This window comes from Mercenaria mercenaria, chromosome 2 (assembly GCF_021730395.1).
Source record: "Mercenaria mercenaria strain notata chromosome 2, MADL_Memer_1, whole genome shotgun sequence".
In the NCBI taxonomy this organism is placed as follows: domain Eukaryota; kingdom Metazoa; phylum Mollusca; class Bivalvia; order Venerida; family Veneridae; genus Mercenaria; species Mercenaria mercenaria.
Genome location: NC_069362.1, coordinates 48,532,419 through 48,559,833, shown reverse-complemented (window position 1 = coordinate 48,559,833; position 27,415 = coordinate 48,532,419). Strand labels below are relative to the sequence as shown.

General features: G+C 36.5%; 3 protein-coding genes across 3 annotated transcripts; 2 read left to right on the top strand and 1 right to left on the bottom strand.

Annotated features, from left to right (window-relative positions):
• The first annotated feature begins 1,042 nt into the window (after window positions 1–1,042).
• Window positions 1,043–5,975, top strand: LOC123563898 (L-xylulose reductase-like). The gene is made up of 7 exons (XM_045357048.2): window positions 1,043–1,259; window positions 1,644–1,741; window positions 2,276–2,430; window positions 2,778–2,820; window positions 3,153–3,317; window positions 4,407–4,524; window positions 5,147–5,975. The coding sequence occupies exons 1-7, from the start codon at window positions 1,208–1,210 to the stop codon at window positions 5,248–5,250; spliced, it is 735 nt and encodes a 244-aa protein (XP_045212983.1). The 5' UTR covers window positions 1,043–1,207; the 3' UTR covers window positions 5,251–5,975.
• A 2,920-nt stretch (window positions 5,976–8,895) lies between these two features.
• LOC123563899 (L-xylulose reductase-like) lies at window positions 8,896–16,744 on the top strand. The gene is made up of 7 exons (XM_045357050.2): window positions 8,896–9,052; window positions 11,442–11,539; window positions 12,409–12,563; window positions 13,643–13,685; window positions 14,006–14,170; window positions 14,802–14,919; window positions 15,432–16,744. The coding sequence occupies exons 1-7, from the start codon at window positions 9,001–9,003 to the stop codon at window positions 15,533–15,535; spliced, it is 735 nt and encodes a 244-aa protein (XP_045212985.1). The 5' UTR covers window positions 8,896–9,000; the 3' UTR covers window positions 15,536–16,744.
• An 8,134-nt stretch (window positions 16,745–24,878) lies between these two features.
• Window positions 24,879–25,631, bottom strand: LOC123563901 (L-xylulose reductase-like). The gene has a single exon (XM_045357052.2). The coding sequence runs from the start codon at window positions 25,629–25,631 to the stop codon at window positions 24,879–24,881; it is 753 nt and encodes a 250-aa protein (XP_045212987.2).
• Window positions 25,632–27,415: the final 1,784 nt, after the last annotated feature.

Sequence of the window (27,415 nt, the reverse complement as noted above, 5' to 3'; positions counted from 1 at the left end):
GTGTGTTTTCCGTGACGATTTGATAACAGACATTGTGTCTGAAATCATTCGTCCTTCACTTCTGATTGATGTGGGGAAGTTAGCAGTTACTTTGCGGAGAACAAGTTTGTACTGGTACAGAATTCAGGAACACTGGTTAGGTTAGATGTCCACCGTTACATAATTGAAATACAGTACTATTGAAAAACGACGTTAACCCTCACCCCACCCCCCACACACATACAATACCAAAAAAAAAAAAAAAAAAAAAAAAAAAAACATGTGCTGTATAAACAGGTCCTGTTTTTATCAAGATGGCGCACATATTTAGCATAATGAAGTTATGTGCAGGTCAAAGTTAAACAGTCAGTTCATATTTTGTCTGTATTCTCAAAATCCAACATGCCGGCTTCTTTCATCAAAGCGTAAAAATAGTTTCCACACATTTACATTACTGTTTCCAATCTATTACTAATTGTGATTAGTACATAACTCTAATTGTTTAATTGGTCACCAGGTTAATGTCACAATGACCGCTGGACTGAAAACTGCTTCAGAAACCTTGGGCCATTTTCTACAGTCCCGAGTGTGTTATCAAAGTTTGTGAAATGATATTTATAGGGAAACGAACTTGTTTTTTTTCGTTAATATATCACATTCTTTCATGCCATTTACTCTAGGTTTGCTGCCATTTTTCTAATTAAATAAGTTTTGTTTATTACTTGTAGCATTCAATTGGTTTGTAAACAATCTTATCTTCCTTGACTTATCCGAGTATCAATAAAAAGCATCCTATCGATTGCGGAAGTTCAGGCGTTTTTGCCTTTCGCCAATGAAAATATATGTGAAAAAAAAAAAGAAATTCTAAGTGGATCATGATTTATTTTCAGACTAGTATGCATTACTTGACGACAGTCTTAATACGGACTCTTAAAGCAAATGCCTTAATACTATTTATGTTCGTCCAGCACCTAAATTCAAATGATATGAGGGGTAACTATCATTTGGTGCTTACATATCACCATTTTCGACCGGAAAGACGACATGAACCGGGGATTTTAAGCAAATACCATCGTTTACGTGCATGGTAACTAAGATACGCTCCATTTCCTACTTATTAAGTTGACGAGGAAGCTATTTCACTACCATAAGGTGCAAGTTTATACAACTTGGAGTGATATAACTTGATTCATAGAGTATAACTTTTTTGTTTAAATAATTAATAAAAATGGAAATCAATTTTAAAGGAAAACGAGCTTTAGTGACAGGAGGAGGAAGAGGTTTGTGCATTGGTTTTTGTTCATTTTATTTTATATTATTATGCTTTTTTGAAAGTAATTGTGTCTATTCGTCGTTTATGGCGATTTATTTGTCTAGCTATCGTGTCGTAAAATGTATTTTAACATTAGTGCCATTTTATCGAATCATGTCATGTGTTAACACTATATATGGTATCGTATTGCAAGCATATTGTACCGTATCTCAGATGTATTTGATTGCATCTCACTTTTTGAATCAGATCGTATCTTGTATCGTATAGAACCGATGTAGGAAGTATTGTAACTTCATTGAAAAGGAACTACCAAATATATATACTTCTGATTTTGCCTTATAGTATAAGATATACTGCAATATTGTTCTAAATTTTATCTGGCAACTTGTAGGTATTGGTAAATCTATTGCCCAGGCATTGTTAAAATGTGGAGCAGAAGTGATTGTCTTAGAAAAAATAGAAGCTGATCTTCAGAAGTTTAAAGAGGAGGTAAGTAATACTTGCATTATACAGGGCTACCTCTGTAGAGTGCACACCATTGGGAAGGCTAAAATGTGTTTGTTGAAATGAGTTGTTGCTCTGGGGACGTGAATGTATCAAGAATTCTATATAATGGAAAAGAAATAATACCCACCTTTGTAAATATTTTTTTGATCTTTTGAGGTGACGTTATTAGAAGTTATATTATATATATTTTATTTATTTATCCCTTTAATTGCTGATACAACAACAACACAAAAAAACTCTGAAGATATGACGCGCGAGAAAATGAAGTTTGGATCAGATGTAAATAACATCCAAATGAATGTGAGTAAGTGCAAATCAGCATGTAACTTAAATCCAAATGCGATCCAAGTACATAAACTGCTAGTCAACAAGTACATGAAAACAGAAAACAGGAACTGACAGGCCGTGGGTAGACCAGTAGATCAGTTTAAGTTTTAGTGATAAAAAATCCCATTCGACGAAACGCATTGATATTCCTTATCGACAATTTCTTATTCCATCATTTTGTAATGACAGGAACCTAGTATAATTCCGTTACCATGCGACTTAAGTGATTGGGATTCGACTAGAAAAGCAGTCGAGAGTGCAGGGCCAGTACACCTTCTTGTCAACAGCGCTGGTGTGGCAGCTATCACACCGTTCCTGGACGTCAAAAAGAGTGAACTGGATTGGTATGTGGCTATTTTAGGCCCAATGTATATATTTATTTTTAAGTAAAGCGTTGTTTTAGCACGAACGAATATATAGATAAAGAAGATAAATTGTACATGTATACTGTTTCGCGCTGAGGCAACGACGTGTGAGTAAGTTCATTTTTGTTAATTCCTTAGACTTTTCTCGACCAGTACAAGTACGTTTTACTTGCCAACTTGCAGTATAAAAAGCACTACATTTGTACAATAATAGCAAATTCTTTCGCTGCATTGCGGTACGAATGCTATTGTCAGATTGTCAGACATACTGGTGTGTCTTTCTGCATGTCATTGAACTGATTGTAACAAAATGTTTTGTCTTTCAGGGTTTTCAGTGTGAATTTTCAGGCTTTAGTGAATGTATCCCAGGTTTGTTTAATTTCATTGCCTCTTTCCGTTTTGTATCAAAACGCATTTTTAATGCATAATGCTACATATATATCTTTACAGTAATATTTTCAACAAAATTTATTAAATTCTTTATACGTAAATCATCAGAGCGTGGAAATCTTCTGAATTGACTCAAAACTGTTAGCTAAAACATCATTAATGATGTCGATGAATATATCAAACATCTACTATAACACCTATCTCTCATGTGCAAGAGGTTGAATGAACGGTTGGCTTAAGTGCATCGCTCTCTGTTAACTCCTCTTAAGTGTAATAATTTAATTTGACGTCACTGAAAAACGTTGTTTTAGGTGGTTGCCAAGGGTATGATTGACAGAGGTGAGGGAGGAGCCATAGTTAACATCTCTAGTATGACGACGAACGTCGCTTTTCCCGAGCATACGTCGTACTGTTCATCCAAGGGAGCAGTTGATACTCTTACACGAGTTATGGCCCTTGAGCTTGGACCACATCAGGTAAGCTTAACGTTATGGTCCTTGAGCTTGGACCACATCAGACAAGCTTCAAATTATGGACCTTGAGCTTGGACCACATCAGAGAAGCTGTTGTAGTCCTTGAGCTTGGACCACATCAGACAAGCTTAAAGTTATGGTCCTTGTGCTTGAACCACATCAGACAAGCTTAAAGTTATGGTCCTTGTGCTTGGACCACATCAGACAAGCTTAATGTTATAGTCTTTTAGCTTGGACCACATCAGACAAGCTTTAAGTTATGGTCCTTGAGCTTGGACCACATCAGACAAGCTTAAAGTTATGGCCATTGTGATTGGACCACATCAGACAAAGTTAAAGTTATGGTCCTTGAGCTTAGGCCACATCAGACAAGCTTAAAGTTATGGTCTTTGAGCTTGGACCACATCAGACAAGCTTAAAGTTATGGTCTTTGAGCTTGGACCACATTAGACAAGCTTAAAGTTATGGTCTTTGAGCTTGGGCCACATCAGACAAGCTTAAAGTTATGGTCCTTAAGCTTGCACCACATCAGACAAGCTTAGTTATGGTCTTTGAGCTTGGGACTTAGATAAGTTAAGTCGTCTAAAATGCAGCTTAAAGTTATGGTCTTTGAGCTTGGACCACACCAGACAAGCTTAAAGATATTGTCTTTGTGCTTGGACCACATTAGACAAGCTTAAAGTTATGGTCCTTAAGATTGGACCACATCAGACAAGCTTAAAGTTATGGTTTTTGAGCTTGGGACTTGGATAAGTTAAGTCGTCTAAAATGCAGACCAAATAAAGTATGTCACACCAGTAGAAGTTTTTATTTTTAATGAAAACTTAAGTCATCCTTTGCTTTGATGTTAAAGATAATTACCAATAGTGGAGACACTTCAAGTCTTCAGTAACATTTGGGCAGGTCGTCGGTTCTAGCCTGGTGTCATCCCTTGCGTGGAATACATGTAATGTGCACAGAAAGCTAAAAGCTTAAAGTAACCATTTGTACGTAGCCTCTAGTAATATTTTCTGCACATTATTAAACAACAAAAAAGGAAATGATAAATACTTTATGGATTCTCCGCAATGTGTCTAACTATACTTTTTTCAGATTCGCGTCAATGCAATTCACCCTACCATTGTTATGACAGATATGGGAAAAAGAGCATGGGAGGACCCAAAGAAGCACATGAAATACCTGGTCAGGACACCAATGGGACATTTTGCAGGTTAATGTTGTATTTTTTTAAATTTTAATGTGCAATGACTTAATATAAGTTTAGGTATTGGCCCCATGCATGCAGGTCCATAGAGAGTGATATTTACCGCAAAAACTCCTGCGCAACGGTCTCGGGGAATATAAACTTCGTTGCATTCTTTGCTTCCAAAGGATCTTTATACAGATTTTGTTGGTCAGGTTAATTAGCTATCTATCTATCTTCCAATTTCTGCCGAACTCCTTGCGAGTACGTAGACAATTTGACTTGGATATTCACCACATCATTGTACAATATCTGTTTAATATTTGAGCCGCGCCAAGGGAAAACCAACATAGTGGGTATGCGACCAGCATGGATCCAGACCAGCCTGCGCATCCGCGCAGTCTGGTCAGGATCCATGCTGTTCACTAATAGTTTCTCCAATTCCAGTAGGCTTTAAAAGCGAACAGCATGGAGCCTGACCAGACTGCGCGGATGCGCAGGCTGGTCTGGATCCATGCTGGTCGCATACCCACTATGTTGGTTTTCTCATGGCGCGGCTCATTTTAAGTTTTTTCCTTCTTAGCATAAGTTTTCTTTCGCGGAAAGGCAACACTTACTCTGACTAACTTTTTAACAAAATGGCTTTCAGAACCCACTGATGTTTCCGACGGTACGGTATTCTTGCTGAGCGACATGGCGAAAATGATCAACGGTACGATCCTGCATATTGACGGCGGACTCACTTCTAATTAGGAGCCGAGAGACGATGAAAACTATGCAATTTGAACTATGCTACGAATCATACTCAAGTGAAAATATCAGAATATTTCATAGTTGCACACAAACGTGTATAGTGATACTAAGTCCACTGTCAGAAATATTATTAACTGGTACAGTATTAAAATGCAGAATCAGAAAAAATAGTTAATAGTTTCTCTCTGAGGGGAGACCATTCAACTTATTTCTGAAGAAGGGGTTCAGTGAAATTCGTTCAAGTGTAGATTCGATGTCAGGTTTTTTAACCAAACGATTTTATATGGAAAATTTACACAGAACAAAACTATATAATCTTGTGAAAAAATCTTTTCAATCAAACTTGTGCTAAAGACCACCTCCAAATAAAGGTCACTAAAAATCCTGCATATAAAGGCCACTATATTCTCTTCCCGTTTTACCATAAATAACGGTAATATACCCCTGTTGAAGGACCACCTGCAAACAAGGACCACTTTGTCGTGTCCCAAGGATAATCTTTATAGACATATTTGATTGTTCATGTATATAATTATCCTGGCATATTGTTCCCGTTCTGGAAAAAATGCACACGTGTTCACGTTTTGGTCTTCCAGTAAAATTTAGTGTTGCAAGTCCGCCTGATTTAACAGCCTGATATTTACTTCCTATTAAAGTTAAAACTTTGTTTTTAGGTAGATTTTTTAGACGTTTAATTATACAGCCGTGAAATTGGATGATTGCATTTGTACAGTAGATAATCCCTACTGAATTCAGTGGTTTCTTATTAATTACTGGTGAACATTTGGGATCAAGCCTTTTAAACGATGTTATTCCTTGTGGTCAGTAGATGATCCATGTCATATTTGGAGTAGGTAGGTCTAAAGGTCGAGTTCATAATGATCTCAAGGTCAAATATGGTTTCTTCAACTTCAACTTCAACGCTGATACTCCACAAAATCCCTGTGTGGACATCTAGTGGAGATGCAGGGTGACTGTACATGTGCGGGGCCGGGTGCTCCCGAGTGTGTCGTTAAAATCCCGAACATGCGTGTGTCGTTAAAATCCTGAACATGTATTTACACTGCACTATATCTAGTCCACTTTACACCCTCACAGTTGGCTGGACAATAACTGGAGAATATTAGCCCTTGTAGCTGTCGAACGTCTTGGGGATTATGGTCACCAGATACCCTTTCCTTGTGGGGGTAAAAACGTCAAGGTCACAGTGTCCTGAAAACTGAAAATGGTTACAGATTTATAACTCGAAAAGGCTTGACCTAATGGGCTAAACACTGTGAAATATAGAATGATTATCTGTGTTTAAAAAGTGACCTCTATTGTTCTACGGATCACTAGATCAAAGGTTAAGGTCACAATGGCATAGACCTTGAAACGGAAAATGCTTGGATAGACATCAATGGAATTTTATTGAATGATTAATGATGACTCGAGTATACTATTTTTCGCTCATAGGGTCTAAGGTCAACTGCACCGCATACTGAAAAATACGTACCGTATACTGAAAAATACGTACCCGGTATCCCGGCTAGAAGTCATTCATGGGGATCATAGGTGCTGTACAAACAGCTCCTGCTTTAATCAAGTTGGCACACATGTTTCGCATAATTAGGTTATGTTTAAGTGTTTAAGTGTTCAAGATCACATTAAAAAGATCGAATAGGCAGGCACTTTATATATTGTCCATGTTCTCAAAATGTCAGCATGGCCTTCTTTGATCAACGCAAATGATCTCAAGACTAAAAATTGTTTCCGACCATTTACAGATTGGTTCCAACCTATTACTGGTTGTAATCGGTACAATTGTCAACAGGTCAAGGTCATAAACCTTTAGACATTTTCTAGAGCTCGAACGTGTCATCAGCGTGAAATGATTTTTTTCCTTACGGTCAAAATGGGGAAACGAATTTTTTCCCGTTAATGTATCATTTTCTTTCATGCCACATGCCAATTACTCTTAGTTTTGCTGCCATTTTTCAGACTAAATAAGATATATATATTTTGTTTTACGTTGATTAATTGTCTCATTCGATTGCTTTGTAAACAATGTTATCTTTCTTTTTACCATTTGCGTGACATATTTGAGTATCGATAACTTACACTTTAGATGAGACATTGATAATCCTATCGATTGCGGTAGTTGAGGCGGTTTTGCCTTTTGCCAATATATATAAAAAGAAATTCTAGGTGCATCATATTTTCTATTCAATAGGGGTCATCTGCTGGTCATGACCATCCTCCCTATCAACATTCATGATCTTAGGCTCAAGCGTTCTTGAGTTATCATCTGGAAGCCGTTTAATTGTTCTGTGTCTCTGTGACCTTGACCTATGACCTACTGACCTCAAAATCAATAGGAATCATTTGCTGGTCATGGTCAACCTCCCTATCAACTTTCATGATCCTAAGACTAAGTGTTCTTGTAAGTTCCCACTTCTGGGCAATTCTAAATTGTCCCTGCTCTTTTATCTCCTTAGGTTTCAGCATTGATGTGGGAAACCCCTTTCTGTTACTTCAAACTGTCTCTCGTAAGGCAGTCTTTCAAGAAGATCTGGACTGGTGAAAAAGTTTTCAATGTTCACAATATGGGTTTTCCCCCAGATGTCTAGTGCGATATCACCAATCGTGCCACATCGGGCATTTCCGTATTCTCCGGCCTATTGCGTAGCATAAAGGCCGAGGTGATCAGATTGGCCATATGACATACAAACCTAGCATCAAGTCCGATTTCCGGATTACCGTTCTCTTTACCAGTGTAACTTGAAATTGGTTACAATATCCAATTATTGGGTCAGCCCTCATCCAAACTTTGATTTCATACTTTGTCGGCTTAGCTGGTAAATATTGCTTGAAATTTACCCGTCCATGGTATTTAACCATCGCCTCGTCAACACTCATATTCTGGTGGGGATTGTAGTTCACAGTATAACGTAATACATCTGTCCCTCTTCATTACACGTCTAACATTCAGGTTACCAAATAAAGAATCAGTTGACCAGTACATTGCAGTGTGGGATAACTGAAAATATAGATAAAAGATGATTTTTAAAATAAATAAAAAATACGTACATCATTTCAAAATGCACAATGCATGGCTGTTTCCGACACTATTCCTCAAAAATCATTGTTATGTTTTTTTTTGCTATATCAGATGAAAGTAACAATAAAAATTCTCACTCCGATAAATGTTTACTCGCTAAGATTCTAAAACTTTAAACCATCTATTTGATTATTGTTTACTTGTGTACTTCCTGAAAATAGTACTTAAAATATTATCAAATATTCATGCTCATAGATCTAAAAATATACACATCTCAAGAATGCTGATGAAGACTTTTATCTTGAGTCAGGCCCTCATTTTCGGCTCAACGACTAGCCGGTTTAAAATAGTTCTTTACTTTTGTTGGGCATAGAGATTGGTTTCTCTACATAGAAGTTCAGTGAGGTATACTGGGAAGAACACCTCAAAGAGGTCATACCGGTATTCGGTTGCGTCTGGATCAAGATCTACTATGGGTCCTGGGAAGTTTGACGTGTCATTTGCCTTTCACATAGCCTTACTCATTTGGCTTATCAGGATGACTTATTTTATGATCTGATATTTTATCCCTCTAACGGAACAGCGACAGACAAAAGTTATCCTAGCCACGTCACGCAGTACAGCTGATAAGATATAGAGGCTCGCGGAACTAGGTAACAGATAAAGGCGACGAGTATACTTGGCGTACGGATCGGACGAATTAATAAAAAATGGAAATCAGTTTTAAAGGAAAACGAGCTTTAGTGACAGGCGGAGGGAGAGGTTTGTGCATTGGTTTTTGTTCATTCTGTTTTATTCTATTTTGCTTTTTTTTGCACGTCAGTCTGAGTAATATTGCATTCTTCGTATTGCACCGTAATGAATTGTATTGCATTATTGCCAGATTGACAGATTTTTAATGCCCGGGCAATACGAGATTTTTTTCATTTTTCTGGTATTGCCCCGTTTAACAGTGCTTTCTGACGACATGCAATTTTACAGCGGTATGAATCTAACATCTCTTTTATTTCTTTTTTTTCAGACAAGGGAGATCATTTTATTGACATGCAACCCTATTTGAATTAAAACATTTATAGGCTAAGTGGTTATGATAAGCTCGTAAAGAATCAGAGTTTCACAATGACCATGTAATATATCTCCACACTCTAACTCGGGCCAAGACCTATTACATGAGAACGTATTTAACTGTTTATTAGTCCCCTACTGGTTGAACACCAGTTTCTGGGACTATAGGAATGCGTTTTTCCGCCATTCCGTCCGCATGATGAGATGACGTGTCATGCGCAAAACCCGGACCCCTAGCTCAAAGGTCAAGGTCACAATTGGAGGTCAGAGGTCAACAGGGCTTTCCATAACTCTCCCATCCATGAAGGGATTTTAATATTACTTGGCACAAATGTACCTCATAATAAGACGATGTGCCTTGCACAACTTTCAGACCCCTAGCTCAAAGGTCAAGGTCACTCATAACAGTCAAATGTTAACATAACATGAACAGGGTCTGTTTCGTGTCCGGTCCATAACTCTATCATTCATTAATGGATCTTAATATCACTTGGCACAAATGTTTTCCATGATGAGACGACGTGTCTTGTGCAAAATTCGGACCCCTGGCTCAAAGGTCAAGGACACAGTTGGGGGTCAAAGGTCAACATGGTATTTTCCTGTCCGATCCATAACTCTGCCATCCATGAATGGATTTTAATATAACTTGCCATAAATGTTCCCCATGACGAGGCAACGTGTCTTGCTAAAACCTGGATCCCTAGCTTAAAGGTCAAGGTCACAATTGGAGGTCAAACGTCAATAATTTTTTTTTACTGTCCGGTCCATAGCTCTGTCATCCATCAAGAGATTACAATATTACTTGGCATAAATGTTCCCCATGATGAGACGACGTGTCATGTGCAAAACCCAGAACCCTAGCTTAAAAGTCAAGGTCACACTTTGAGATCAAATGTCAATAGAATCGTTTTCCTATCCGGTCTATAACTTTGTCATGCAAGACAGGATTTAAATATCAGTTGGCACAAATATTCCCCTGGATGAGACATGTCATGCGCAAAACCCGGGCCCTAGGTCTAAGGTCAAGGTCACACTTAGAGGCCAAAGGTCAGATACAAAAATGACTTTGTCCGGAGTATTTCTTCTTCATGCATGGAGGGATTTTGATCTAACTTGGCAAAAATGTTCACCATCATGAGACGGATTGTCATGCACAAGAACCAGGTCCCTAGGTCTAAGGTCAAGGTCATACTTAGAGGTCAAAGGTTAAATTTAAGAATAACTTTGTGCGGAGCATTTCTTCTTCATGCATGGAGGGATTTTGATGTAACTTAGCACAAATGTTCACCACCATGAGGCATCCTTGTTTTTAGAATTGCATCTCTTTGTTTTTACTATAAATAGATTATATTGTTACTTTTTTATAGCTGTTTATTAAATATAATACCCATAGCACTAACAAGTACTCAGTAATTCAAATCTTAAATAATCGACGAAGAAATTTTTAACGTAACGTCTCTGAATTAAAGTTTCAGATTTCAGTTAATTTTAATACAACGCCCCCTAAGGGCATCTGCATGATACAAAACAATCTCTACAAAACAGCCTCAACACAGTTCAAACATTTCAAATACAAGCATACACCAATATAATTGTATCTGAGCGTGACTAGACATATCATGTAACTAAACTTATTTCTATAATACAAGCTTACACGACAGAATTGATAAATTGCGTGTTTAATCTTTGGAGTATTTTTTTCAGATGTATGTAAATGAATACACAATTTATGACACTATTCAGTAAGATCAGTATCCCTTTTATGATAATTATTGTAGTGCAAGATAGTAATTATTTTCAAGTGAGCGAAATGTATCATTCTGTATTGTTTTCTTTGCTAGAAGGGGCATAATATGGTTATGACGTATGATTTTTAAGTTAATTATGTATTGTGTATAACATCTACGAACATTTCGTTTTGTTATGAAATATTTTAGAAAACGTATCTTGTTATATCGTATAGAACTAATGTGGAAAGTATCGTAATTGCATTGCAAGTGAGCTACTATAAATGTATCCATCTGATTTTTCTTATAGTAGAAGATATACTGCAATATTATTTTTTATTTTAACTGGCAACTTTTAGGCATTGGTAAATCTATCGCACAGGCGTTGCTAAAATGTGGAGCAGAAGTGATTATCTTAGACAAAATAGAAGCTGATCTTCAGAAGTTCAAAGAGGAGGTAAGTAATATTTTACATAACACAGGGCTACCTCTTGGAGCGAACACCATTGGAAAAGCTAAAATTGTTGTTGAAAAGAGTCTGTTGCTCTGGAGAGGTAAAGTTATCAAGAATTTTGACTCATGGGAAATAAAATATCTGCCTTGTGTACAGAGGTGTTTGGTCCTAGGACGAGACGTTAAAATAGGTTATAGGGAATCGATCCTACCGATTTACGTCACGAAGGATCAATCCGTCCGCGGTAACATCCGATATACCGAATGAGATATATACTATCGAATTAAAAATGTGTACTTTCGGCACGTGCCAAGAGCGTTTGACTTCGAATTTTTTGGAAGAATACGCTTTTTCCTTGTGCCTTATAAGCGTACACATAACTTGCCCGAACCGCAACGTCTTGCATATCAGTACAAATATGGATATATGGTATATATACACACCTAGTGAGCACAGTTCATATAAACAAACATACCTCTCCGGTGGGTGCGCCTATCCAAGAGGCGGAAATTGCCTGTAATACAATACAATATGGACAGTGTTGTTTTGATTCCAAAATGTACCTTTGAATTGATAGGGAATCGATCCTAAAAGTAGCGACGAAAATCGGGATCGATTCCTCTACAGTAACATACGATATACCGAATGAGATATATACTATCGAATTAAAAATGTCCTAGACAGTTCTTTTCAAATATTATGGGATGAGTTGACATGAAGTGCCAATCGATTATTTTCTACGAGAAGAGAAAATCAGAGTCTTATTTCTAATGTATTGACAGGTCGTGGAAAGGTCAGCTCTGAACTGACGAAGCACTGCAGGTTTGATATCCCCTATCTACAATTTCCTTTCTTTTATTTTGTTGGGATAGGAACCTAGTATAATTCCGTTACCATGCGACTTATGTGACTGGGATGCGACGAGAAAAGCAGTCGAGAGTGTAGGGCCAGTACACCTACTTGTCAACAGCGCTGGCGTGGCGGTTCTCACACCGTTCGTGGACGTCAAAAAGAGTGAACTGGATTGGTATGTGGCTATTCTAGGTCCAATGTTTATATCTGTCTTGCTATAGCACGAAACTATTAGTTTAGTTTATACTAATTTATTTTCGCTCGAATGTGATGAAAACTTCAATCTGACTAAAGTACTTGATCTTCTAAACGAAGATCTGAGAACGACCCATTCACATTCGTCTTCTGTATATTTTGGATTGCCAATATTGCTATATTTATTTTCGCAAATCGATTTTTGTTTGAACCAATCAGACAACTTGTTCGAATGTCAAAGAGTAAGAAAAATTTACAGTTAATCCAGGGTTCGAACCCGGGACCTCTCGTTTACAAAGCTAGTGCCCTACCGACTGAGCTAATCGGCTATCTGACATCTTTTGTCATAAAAATTGTTGATATCAAAACCCAAGGCGTTTTAAAGCTTGCAGGATGTTGTAAGGTAGCTTTTGATTAGCTAGCGGAAGGGTTGTCAGAACGAGGCCATCAATAGCTCGTTGTCAGATCCTATGCGTAGCGTAATAGGAGATGTACTTTAGTCAGATTGATGAAAACTTCAAGCTTACTTGAACCTCGAGTCCGCTTCCTGGAAAAACCAGTATTGATGTCATATGAGAAGTCGTGGTCGTGACCCCAGTAGGGCTCGAACCCACGACCCCAAGGTTGAGCGGCCGACACCTTTACCACTAGACCACCGCGCACGAAACTATTGTAGCTCCATATAGATACAAATAAAGAAGATAAATTGTATACCATGTTGTGTTGAGGCGACGACATACGAGTAAGATGATTTTTATTGATGCCTCAAACATACTATAATATTTTTTTTCACAAAAATATTTTTAGATTTCTTACTTATCTTCGACTGCCACAAGTATTAGTTAAATTTGCAATGAAAATAGATCCGCTTAAGCCGACGGTGTTGCGTTTTTCATTACCTTTCGAGTAAAGATTCCGCCAAATCGCGTCGGTGATTATTTTGCTTAGTTCCAGATGTTCTTTAAGGTTAATTTTACATATCGATGTTATTGCCAGATATACTGGTATCTCTTTCTGTATGTCATTGAACTGATTGTAACATAATATTTTGTTTCTCAGGGTTTTCAGTGTGAATTTCCAGGCTATAGTGAATGTATCCCAGGTTTGTTTACTTTCATACTTGCGTTGATCTTTGTATCAAAAGGTATTTTTGAATGCGCAATGCTACATATATCTTTACAGTCATATTTTCAACAAGACTGATACAATTCTTTATACGTAAATCAGCGGAGCGTGGAATTTTTCTGGATTGACTCGAAACTGTTAGCTAAACGTCATTAATGTTGTCGATTAATATTAACATTTACTAAAATATCAATTTCCCATGTGCAGAACAAATGGTTGAATGAATAATTCCCTTGTGGTTCGCATGTCTTTAGTGTCGTACGTTAATTTGACGTCACTGTAAAAAATTGTGTTCAGGTGGTTGCCAAGGGTATGATTGACAGAGGTGAGGGAGGAGCCATAGTTAACATCTCTAGTATGACAACAAATGTCGCCTTTTCCGAGCACACGTCTTACACGTCATCCAAGGGAGCAGTTGATTCTCTAACAAAGATTATGGCCCTTGAGCTTGGACCACACCAGGTAAGCTACAAGCTATGACCCTTGATTCGGACCTTGGTAAGTTAATTCGTCTAAAATACAAACCGTAAAAGATGTGTCACACCTACAGAAGTTATTATAATTTATGAAAATTAAGATCTATTTTGCTTGGATGTTGAAGAAAATTAATTACCAGTGAGGAGACCCGTCAAGACTTCAATAATGTTTTGACAGGTCGTCGGGTCTAGCCCGTTGTCAACCATTGCACGGAATACATGTAATGTGTACAGGAGTATCTTGTATCCTTTGATATAAAACATTAAAGAAAACAGTATCTACGTAGCCTACAGAATCATTTGAGCCCCACCATGAGAAAACCAACATAGTGCCTTTGCAACTAGCATGGATCCAGACCAGCCTGCGCATCCGCGCAGTTTGGTCATAATCCATACTGTTCGCTCTCAAAGCCTATTGCAGTTAGAGAAACTGTTAGCGAACAGCAGATGTGCAGGCTGGTCTGGATCCATGCTGGTTGCAATCGCACTATGTTGGTTTTCTGATAGTGCTGCTCAATTTCAATTCTTTTTCTTTCATGTTTGTTACAAAAAGAAACGATGAATATTGCTTTCGCACGTATTTATTCTCTTCATTGTATCTAAACATACTTTTTCAGATTCGCGTCAATGCAATTCACCCAACCATTGTTTTGACAGACATGGGAAAAATAGCCTGGGAGGAACCTAAGAAGCGCATGAAATACGTGGTCAGGACACCAATGGGACATTTAGCAGGTTAATGTTGTATTTATTAAATTCTAAGAGATGTGTGTAATTACTTAAGTTAAGGTAATCCAATTAAAATCCATTGAACAAAAACAACAGCAAAAAACAACAAACAAACAAACTAAACAAAACAGATAAAACAATACACGGACCCCAAAGTAACAACATTGATAAGCATACATGTATATACAGTAGTATTTTTATTACTTGTACATTCCGTTTGTCTCAATGGTCGATAACTGGCCCCATGCATACAGGTCCGTAGAAAGTGATATTTACCACAAAAAGTTATATATATAAGCAACACTTCTTCTAAACAAACTCGTGCGCATCGGTCTCGGGAATATAACCTTGGTCAGGTTAATTAACTGGGGTATCAAACTCACCATTATACAATAACTGTTTAATATTTTGAAGTTTTCCCTTCTTTTTATTTGTTCGTGGAAAGGCAATACTTACTCTGAATTTTACCTGTCGTCTTTGTAACAAATTAATTACACCAATTTCTTTCCATTTTTCAGAACCCACTGATATTGCCGACGGTGCGGTATACTTGCTCAGCGACATGGCGAAAATGGTCAACGGTACTATCCTGCATATTGACGGCGGACTCACTTGTAATTAGGAGTTTTATTCGTCAAGACAATGGAACTATGCAGATTGAACTATCAAATCATACTCAAGTGAAACATCAGACTATTTCATAATGACTCAAAAACATAATAAAGTGATACCCAGTCAAATGCTCTTCTGAATTGTCACCTCAACGTGAAACAATTGTATCTATACTGTAACAGTTAATAGTTTCGCCCCGAAGGGACATCACGTGTTAAATTGAGCCGCGCCATGGGAAAACCAACATAGTGGCTTTGCGACCAGCAAACGGTTTCTCTAATTGCAGTAGGCTTTGAAAGCGAACAGCATGAGTCCTGACCAGACTGCGCGTCGTAAACGCACTATGTTGGTTTTCTCTTGACACGGCTCAATTTATTTCTAGGGGGACCAGCTAGACAAGAGTTTCAATGAAATTTGTTCAGAGTGTTCGAACACTCACGTGTAGAATCGATGCTTGTTTTAGGTTTTTAAGCCAAACAATCCAATATGGAAACTTTACACAGAACAAAACTTTATAATCTTGTGAAAACATCTTTGCAATCAAACTTGTGTTAAAGACCACCTCCTAAAAAGACCAATAGAAAAAGAGCCTTGCTTTAAAAGGTCACTATTTTCTCTTACCATAAAATAACGTTAATATGTTCCTATTGAGGGACCATCTACCAACAAGGATCACATTTTCGTTTGTCAAGGATAATCTTTATAGACATATTTTAAGGCCGCCTGTTTTTGATATTTACTTCGTGTTAAAGCTAGCCTTATAAATAGCCTTTGGGAAGAATTTCCATTGAAGTGTCGATACTAGATAAGATAAAAGTTAAGGTTATATTTCGAAATGAGGACGAATAAATAAGGTTGAAGAATTTTGAGAAAATTGAACAGCTTTGTAGATTTCAGAAAACAAAAGGCAACGATTTGGCTGACATTTACAATACAAATAGCATCCCGTGTATGATGAAAATTGGCTCAGAAATTAAAAAATAATAGAACAATGCAGATATCACTTTTATGAAAGTATCGGATTTAGCCAGTAAAAATTGAGTTCTGACACTTATATGTTTCGTTCAAAAATAACAAAAGTATCGCAGTTTCCAGCCCCCTGAATTGTATTGCTTATGTTATATAAAAGGGAAGTAATTTCAAATGACTCTTTATGAGGAATCGGAAGAGTTGTCCTAATGATAATGTATGGATTTCAATAGGCTGCGGATGTCACTTAAGAAACTGTGACTGTATTTTAAATGACACCAAACAATATTGTATCGTCACGTGAAAGAAAGAAGAGCTTTCAATTGGTGAAAAAATACAATAGGTATTAAATAAAATGTGTTTTTGTTTAAAATCCTGACGTTCTATCCAGTCAGAATTCATTTAGTTGTAGTTCATTTGATACAGTTTTGACATAAATCAACTGTCAACACACAATTCAACGGTATCTTTGAGCGTCTATGCGGGTATGAACAAAATTGAGACTTATTGCAAAGCCATATAATTCGTGCTGGCGATTCTTGGAAGATTTAGAAGGAGCACCAATAAGGTTAATACCCGTCTTAACGCAAAAATAGCATTCTAACTTTATATTTACATTTAACAATAGTTTGCTATAAAAGTAAGTAGTTGGCTTTCTATGAGTATCAGGAAATCGAAATAAATATTTGTTACCGGTCTTTTAAACATCTAAACAGAACAGCCAGAAAGACAGACACGCCCACGTTAAACCCGATAAAATACAATTTTTGCCTTTTGTTAAAGATAACCCTAAATTTAGAAAACAAATCAAATGGTCGTGTGAATTCAGTATAAATATTTACCATCAAAGTAGTTTAAGCTGTAAATGTAGTTTGAAAAATGCATCATTGTGTTGTCTTAAGAATTCAGGGAATTGATAATGCGCCGCAATTGGCCATATTTTCTAATTAACATACACAAACTGGAAAGCAGGAGATTTAAACCAACTTTATGAACATGACCTCGAACGAGCTGTAGACTGCGAGTATATTACCATGCGAGATAATTGTTCAAATTATTCTGTAAGAGAGAGTTATCTGACAGTACTTTGCTAGTAACTTTAGATTGTACTTAAGACGTTAGTCTGGCTCCCTGGCTGCATGGTTATATTTTTATATAAATACCGCAATCAAAATAAGAAAATCTTAAGCCTCTAAAATAGCACATTTTATCTAATGGCTGAACCTATGTTCGGAGCCAGGGGGAATAAAAATGTCAATGTAGAAACAACCTGCTGGAGTTACTTCCCTCTTAATGAATAAACCTATATAAAAGTAAATAAGAACAAACACAGGGACGGGAGCCAGTCTAATAAGACGTATTTGACACAGACCACAAAATCTGAACAACAACAGCTGTTTTGCGAGGCATGATGTTAGATATCGGGAAAACAATAATTTTCGTTCATCACTGGAACAAAGATTGTGAAGCAACAGAAAAAGTTTGGAATGATCCATTTCTTTCGACGATACTAAAACCATTTGACTAAACTAACTTTCTTTGTAAGTAAGGATAAATTGTAAGCGACAAATGCTGTACACTGGAACAGTAACAAAGTATATTTCTCTCAAAAGCGATGTTTTCTGATCCGACGACTGCGTCCTAATACGAAGTTATGGTAAGTTCTTTTTTGTCAAATGAAGTTATAACCATTTGACTGCTCTGCAGGATAACATAAAAAAGCTGTATGCTACACACCATGCTAGCGGAACAGTTGCGGCTTTTGTAAAAAAGGCATTTGTATGTAATTTCCCTTGATGAAGCTATTCGAGACATGTACATTGGCGCCAAAGGTAAAATTGTTAGTCAACAAGCTTTATTTTTCAAAATTATCAACCATTGCTTGCTTGAAACCTTATAGGCATCGTTCGTTTTGCATAATGCCAAAACGAAAAATAGATCAATTCTTTAGAAACCCGGCATTACACCATTTGACTGTTATACTTGTAACCTTAGCATGCATCGTACGCGACACATGCGATGCTGCCGAAACGGAAAACACCGATTTTCTATAAAAACTATACTTTGTCACCAAGATTTTTCCATCTCGACGGTGGTATGATTGTGAGATACCAAAACAGAAACAATAGTCCACATTTTCCAATGACACTAACCAACTTACGGTAATGATACGTGAAACGTTGCGAAAAACAGAAGCCATCTACAGCTTATTTGTACATGCTTGATATATATCGAGCTCACCGAGAACTGCACCATCTGTACGCACTTGGTTTTGAACTCTGGGACTTTACTGTCAAAATACATTTGATAATAACGTTATCTTACGGTTGCGGGAGGTAAGAGTGCGAGTTATCTAAACGAAGACGGTGATTCATATTCCAAATCAATGATATTCTACCAACCTGTGACTAATATAACCATCCAAAAACACAGCGACATTTACTACCAAACTGTCTATTCGAACGAACTCTTCGAGTCCTAGTAGTTGCGAGGTCTAATAATGACAGACAAGTTTCCAAGGTGTCGTAACTGATACACTGTTCAATAATTTAATATTCGCATGACTGTTTTTCCCCGACAGCCTCGCAAAATACGCAAAATAAACTGTCAACAACTGGAACAACGCGCTTTTTATACCTTTCACGACACGGCCTATCAGTATGTTTTGCACAACGACCGAAGTGAAAATGACCAGTAAGAGTGTCAAATGTTTTTGTCATTTAAAATCAGCTATATTTTGAGTAACAGCTACTTTGAGATGCCTTATAAACTTCCCTATTCTGAAAACCTGAGATGCCGGACTCTCAAAAGATCGGTAGGAGATATATAATTTAGAAATTGAGATAAAATTGTTCATAGACACGTTTATTTTTGCAACAGGCATGGAATTCTACTTGAGTAAAGCCACCTCATGGATTTCATTATCAAGGGTCTTTGATTTCCTGTATTTAGCTGTATGTATTCCAATATCGACACTGATTTTGTTTCGAAATGCTCAATGAAATACATTAAAAACTTTATAGATTAAGTGATGTTATATTTTTTAGTCCTTTGGGATAATGGAATCCATTCAATATATGTGTAATAGAGTTCTGCTTAAGCCGGTTCTAGGGGACGTAAGAGGTGTTGCACATTTCATTACCTCCCATGAACAGACTCAGTCAAAGCGAGTCTGCTATTACTCTGCTTGTATGCATTCTATGCTTCCAAAGGATCTTTTTACAGATTTTATTTACTATCACCACAGCAAGCTCTAATGGGGATAATAAGCCAGCTACTCGCTAGGTGGCGCTAGTAAAATAAGGGGTAAACAATGCTGACCCAGATTCTTATCTCAAATGGATTCTTAGAGGAAATCAAAATTTTTTGGACGGAAAGTTATACAATTACAGAGAGAATTAATAAAAAGAGGGGCATCAATCAAAGGCAGAAAAGAAGATTTGTTAACAAGGTATAGTTTTATGTTGTTATAATTAAATAATTCTCAGACAAATAGTATTAACCTTTATTGCATTTCATTATTTGTAGATTTAGTGTTGCTTATATAAAGCAATAATACTGGAGAGTAGCCCTTTGAATAACATTTTACAGGTTAATGACTTATGCTAGCACTATAACTTGTTTGAGGAATTTATGGTGTCTGTCTTTTCTTACTTTCAGACTTGAAGCATATGACAGAAATCAAGACTTCGGGGATGAACCTATTCTCCTACCAGAACCTCAGGATTCAGACTGATCCACTGAAGGGTTTCATCAACTGCAAGCAGACCATAGGATCCACTTCCCTAAATTGGGAAGCAATATGAAAAAAACAGCAATTAGAAATTTGAAAAGCATACGGGATATAGTGTCAACAACTGCGGTTTATTCACATGTAGAGAAAGTCCTTATCTGGCTGCAACACCCGACGGAGTCATCAATGAACAAACAATAGTTGAGGTGAAATGTCCATATGCTGGGAAAGAGGCAATTATCCAACCTTGAATTTTTTTCCATACTTGGATTATACGGACGAAAAAATGGAGCTAAAGAAAACTTCAAACTACTATTATCAGATACAGTGACAGATGTATATATATTGCTATTTCATTGTGTATACATTCAAGGATATGTTTGTACAAAAAGTTGAACTAGGTCATGAGTACTGTAAACACAGTATTTTACCAAAGCTAGAACTGTTCTACAAAATGTATCTGTGGAAATATACAGCTGAACATTTGTGAAATAACATTGATGATGATTAATGTAGACATTTGCAGTACAATATGATGTTCAGTCTATAAAAAGCTATTATGCATTTGATAAATAATTGTTTGTAGTTGAAATAAATATATAACAGTCCAGCATCAATAGTTCATATTTCTTGGTATTTCTGCACAAAATAATACTTATGCAAGTTTACCAACAATACATCTACGGAAATTAATTATGTTGAAGTACACAAATGTAATCCTTCATTAAGTTTTGTTTTTGGTAAGTTCAAGATCTTAACATTTTGAAACAATATCGTGTTTACTAGTTTGCCACAGTTTTGTCTTATTCCAAGGATCTGCTATTTTTACTGCTACTCTCCATAAATCCTTTAAATGTTGTTCTTTTGGAAAATGAATTCCTCCATAACCCTTACATAGTGGTACACAACAATACTGAACCATAATCAAATTTTTATTCGTTTCATCTATGAACTACTCAAAACTCCTTTAAATACATGTATTTAAGTATTTATTTGACTATTTTCTAAGATTTTATTTAGTTCTGGGTCAAATACCAAGGAAATTGCAAATTAATTAGTGTTTAAGGTCAAATACCTAGGAAATTACAAATTAATTAGTGTTTATTATGCAGAATCTCTACTACATTCTATAGTAAATTTAAGGTCAGGCGGGATAATGTTTACCCTTTATTTCACCAGCGCCCTCTGTGGAGATAACCAGAGGTAACTCTGTTCTTATTATCCCCATTGCCATGTGGCGGCTGTAAAGAGTATCCCCGTACTTTAATTCAGTGTTGTTATATTTTCTGGTTCTTTGGGATCATGGAATCCATTATACAGATGTGTCACGAATAGAGTTCCGCTCAAGCCGGTTCTAGGGGGCGTGAGAGGCGTTGCATATATCATTACCTCTCCTGAACAGACTCAATTAAACCGAGTCTGATATTATTCTGCTTGCATTCTATACTTCCTAAGGATTTTTTTACAGATTTTATTTACTTCAATTCTTCTGATATTCGCAATCTTACAAACAAGTATCAATATTTATTACGAATGTATTGTTGTAACGCGACTAAATGCGGTTCGTATTATTTTCGCTATTCCGTAGTGATGGAGAATTAGGCCATATGCAACCCGTATCAGATTAACTTAAATATTTGGTACATTTTTACTTTACCGTAGAAGTGGGCAGATATACGTTTGATCTAGAGATTCAATCCGTAAATCTTGGCAGATTCTATTCAATTACGACCGTAAAAGTGGTCAGACTAACGGTACTGGAATTCAAATTATAAAGATCTCTGTATATATATATACATATCGCATATGATACGTGCAAGGTTATTAGCTGCACACTTGCAGAAATGTAGCATTACCTACATTGTTAATCTCGTCAATTTCTTACACAATTTTTATTAAAACAAGTGCAGTACGGGCCGTAAACGATCAATTGCATATTTCTGGACTATAGAAGCGCCGCTGACGTATCGTTGCTGGCTTCTAGTGCAGTATACTATCTTCTATTGTTCCATGACACATTAAAAAAAAAATCGGAAAACATCGGAAGATATTTAATTATTGTCAGGATACGAGAATGTCATGAAATTGAATTTATATGTGTGAACATTAAAAAGTACATAACGCTACCTAGTTCTAAAAATACGTTTTTTGGCCACAATGAAGGACAATTATCATTGCACAAATAATGCATTGTCCTTGAAACGGACGTGAGCTATTTTGCGATTGCATTACCGTCTAGACTAAATTGATAAAATCTGCATACATTTGCACAAACTGACATTTCAAGGTTTGTTATTCTCGGTTACATACATTGTGTGTATGTAACGTATATATCTAGCGTTTAACAATCAGTTTTTGCCTTTGTTACCATTTAGAGTACCTATAGGCCTATATAGTAACAATTTTATGATAGAATATCTCCTTTTACCGTTTTAATTTATGCATTTGTGCGGGAAATTCACACCCGTAAAGAAATGAAGTCATGACCAAGACAGCTTATAGTTCAGATTTAATTTGTAACTTTATTTGATATGTTACAGTATTCTTATTGACATATTATTTTTCTCAATTAAAAACTATACTACAACTGTAACGGCATTTGATTTTTTTGCAGCATCATTTAAAACCGGAATTAGTGATCTACTTGCCTACAAAGGCTGGGACTTGTTGTGTCAGTAGATGCTAGTGTCATTAAAAAAGGCACACTTAAAAAACAAAATCTCATATTCTTATGTTCATAATATAATGAAACTTTTAAAAAAATATTTATCCAAAATCTGAGTCCAGTCTGTTTTAGCCAAACGCTAGTCGTCTGATCGGTTCGATTAAAAATAGATTGGTGGAAATAGAAAAGGCAATATTGGAAATCCGATTATGCAGAAAGATCTGTCATCAAATCTTACTTTTTGGAAGATCGTGAACTTTAGTCAGATTGCAAACCACCAACACATTTATGTTTAACACTATAAATGATAGAAGTATAAATCTAATGAAGATAAAACTCAAAATATTTCAGTTCATGTATAAACGGAATCTTGCCTGAAGGAAAAGACCCACCACAACCTAGTTACCTACTTTTTTCCGCCCACATGGACTTTGTGCAACTCATTCTGATATCACTAATATAATACAGTTACACAAGATGACTGGTGGACAATTTAGGTCCTCCCTAAATAAAGGTATTTTCGCAACTTCACCTGTAAAACTTATTCGGTTATACAGTTATTTTGTGGCGTGTCTTTTAACATAGTATAATTTACGTATAAAACTACCCCTACATTCGGACAGTCCTAAATTGTACATATGGTGTTCTACATGAGTGAGTCGTTTTTTTCTTCTAGTTTTAAAGACGCGCCACAAAATAATTGATTCTTTTGTATTTCCATGATGGTAATTATACATGATTTGCATGAAAATATATGAGATATACAAGAATTTAGTTTGAAATTGACAGTGACATATATTAGGCCAAGACAATGTGTTAAATGTCTTAACAGTTTATTGAATTAGTGTGGCAATATGTGCATAAATCAGTGTATTTAGCTAAATTTCAATCACTTTTTGTTTCTAAAGTGTAAGGCAGTTATTCATCTATATTCTTAAAACTATGCTGAAAAGAGATTGACTGAATAAGTTTGTAGATGAAGTTGTGAAAAAACATTTAATCAGGAAAGGCCTAACTTGTCCATCTGAAAACCTGTAGTATAGCTGTTTATTTCCTGTATTATAAGAATGATGTCCATAAAGTCTTTGTGAGTGAAAAAAGTAGGTCACTAGGTCATGGTGTGTCTTTAAGCACCAAGTATCGTAAGTCGCAAGATCAGTATAGTTTTTTATGCGAAATGTTCAGCGAAATATGCTAAATATCCTTGTGGATTTAATCTAGCTGTTTGATATTCGCAATTTGATATATAAGTATCTATTAGAAATTTTTTTTTGTATCGCACATAAGTCCTAGTCGTTGTGAGGTCTAATGACAATAGATGAATCAACAATTTTGTAAGCTATGGTAACTGATACACTGTTCAACTATTTCTAATGATCCAACGCTTGAAGCCGGAGTCTCAGAAGATCGGTAGAAGACATATAATTTAGATACTGAGATAAAATTATCCATACAGTATTTTTGCAACGGGTATGGCATTCTCTGAATCTCTTTAATGAGGGTAAGGCCTAAAAAAATTCTTTGTTTCAGGTAACATGCTCAAAAACATCAGGGTAGGTAAGTCGGATATTTTTTTTGTTATTAAGGGAGACTTTATTTTTGTGTCAAAAACTGAATACAAATAAGGGGGTTATGCCTTTAGAGCATCAGTAAGTTGATTTCTAACATCACTGGCCATGTTTAAAGCATAAAAAGTGCAGTTGAAAAACATATTCTTCAAGGCCATAAAGATACTTAGAGTCGGGCCAAAAATTTAGGATAGGTCGGTATACCGGAAAGAAACAATTTTTTTTACGCCTAATGCTTTTAATTTAGCTGTGTGAACTTTGAAAATTGCATAAAGCTATCAAGTTCATAAAATAGGGTTTTGGTCATAAACAAGGACTAACGTCATTACACAGATAATGTAGCGTCCTTGAAACGCACAGGAGACATTTTACAGTTGCATGACCAGCTGGACTGACTTTTATATTACAACCAAAGGCATTATACTTTGACTGCTATATTGGACAGCAGTCCCCCGTCAACTGGGTGCATCTGACCGCTAACCATACTTGAATAGTCACTTAGAAGGTATAATATCGGCCCAACAATTTCCTCCACCTTTGCAACTCTACTCATTGGTGTCCTGGCATTGAAAACCTTTTCGTACGCCAATCCTTCCTTTAGATTTGTAACTAGGGGTGTCATGACAAGCGTAGGATTGACTGAGTTCACCCTTATCTGGTATGGTCCAAGTTCAAGTGCAAATTGCTTTGTTACCATGTCCAGTCCTGCTTTTGAAACATTGTACGACAAGTTAGTAGGAAACGCACCTATTCCGGCCACACTTGAAATATTCACGATAGATCCTTTTACTTTTGAATCAATCATTTTCTTCGCAACTACTTGTGCACAATTTATTGCGCCCAGCAAATTAGTGTTCAATACTGTAACGATATTGTCTTTTGGACAATCTATTGCAGGACACATCTCTTCAAGGATCCCGGCGTTGTTGACCAAACCATCGAGCGGTTCTAAATCTTCAAGCTTTCTTCTGGTATCATTCCAGTTGGATACGTCAGCAATAATTGGAACAATCTTAGGATGCTCAGCTACTAAAGAGTCGAGAGTAGACTTGGTACGACTGAGAGCATAAACCTTACAACCAGCTTCATTTAGAGCTATAGCTAAAGCACGTCCGATCCCTCCTCCAGCTCCCGTAACAAGAACTTTCTTGCCATTAAAATCGAAAGGCATCACTATCCTTGCTTTTTTAAAGAGGTATTCCGTAAAAAGAGTTTTAAGACCTGTTTAAATTTCTTTTGTTTCCACAAGTAGTTTTGAACACTCAAACGTATCACTTGATTATGTCATAAATTCGTATAAGATAATTTCGAATACGTAAATGTTCAGCGGAGTGCAACGGAAAGCATGTATGCTAATGTTGGTTAAAATGTTATCTAAAATGTCAAGTATAGGAGACCGTGTGCAGACGTAAACAAGACATGTTTGCACTCAAACATGAATTAAAAGAGTTAGCCAATATCTAGAAAATTAAAATTTATAGTAAGTTTTTTTAAGAATCCATAAAATGATGAACAGCACCTAAACTTCAATTTCTTAAACACATCCATAGAATTTAGCACGATCTACTTTCTATTGATAAGTAGATTTAATACACGTATAAAGCGTTTGAAATTGATTTATAATACTAATAGCTTTTTGTCTGTATAGAAAATTCGTCAACCTTTTGTAGAATAAAGAAGACCAGCTATTTAGTAAGTTCATTCCTATATTGAAACATTGGTAAAAAAATTGTCGTAATGAAGGTGGAAACTGGCTATTTTGATTTAAATTTGAATAAAAATTGACAAATCTATTCTGCTGTAAAAATAGATACAAGAGCGTCATGATGACCCTATATGGCCTTGGAATCATCAAGATAAACATTCTGACCAAATTTCATGAAGATAGGGTGATAAATATGGTCTCTAGAGTGTTAACAAGCTTTTCCTTTGATTTGAGCGCGTGACCTAGGTTTTGACCCCAAATAATCAATTTCAAAATCAAAAATAGGGTCATAAATATGGCTTCTAGCGTGTTAACAAGCTTTTCCTTTGATTTTAGCGGGTGACTTAGTTTTTGCCCGCAATTGACCTAGTTTCATCCGTGGGTAGGAGTCATCAAGATAAACATTCTGACAAAGTTTCATGAAGATAGGGTTATAAATGTGGCATCAACCTAGTTTTTGGCATATGACCCAGTTTGTACCTTGACTTAGAAATCATCTAGATACACATTTTGACAAAGTTTCATGAAAATAGGATTATGAATGTTGCCTCTAAAGTCTAAGGTGTTAACAAGCTTTCCATTTGAGTTGACCTGGTGATGTAGATTTTGACCCCGCATGGACCAGTTTCGAACTTGACCTAAAGATCATCAAGACAAACATTCTATGCAAGTTTATATAAAATCAAAGCATAAATAAAACCTCTATATCACTGAAAGGGCCAAAATAGAAAATTTTGCTCTTTTCAGGGGCAGTAACTCTAGAAAGCATGACGAAATCTTGCCAGTTCTCGAATGGAAGCGATATCTTATTGTGACTTAAGTTGTGTGTAAGTGTGGTTAAAATCGAATGTAAAATGTCACTTCTATCGTGTTCACAAGGTAAAAATAAACAATTTTTGGCTTTTTCAGGGGTCAATCAGGGGCCGAAACTCCGGAACCTATGATTGGATCTGACGGATTTATCACGGAATCCGAATAAGAAACCAAGATATTAGGAAAATACAAGTTATGTGCATGCTTAATTAAAATCGATTGCAAAATATGGCCTCTACCGTGTTCAAGTGGACGGACAACGGACGGACGACGGACGAAGGCGATCACAAAAGAACGGTGTTCCGTTTGCACAATCGTGACATTTTAGTTAATACTAAATCGCCATGGCTGATGGTACAATGAAGAAAATGCGATGGCGCGATGGCGCGATGGCGCGATGATGAAACAACGATGGTAAAATGGTGAAAACGCGATGA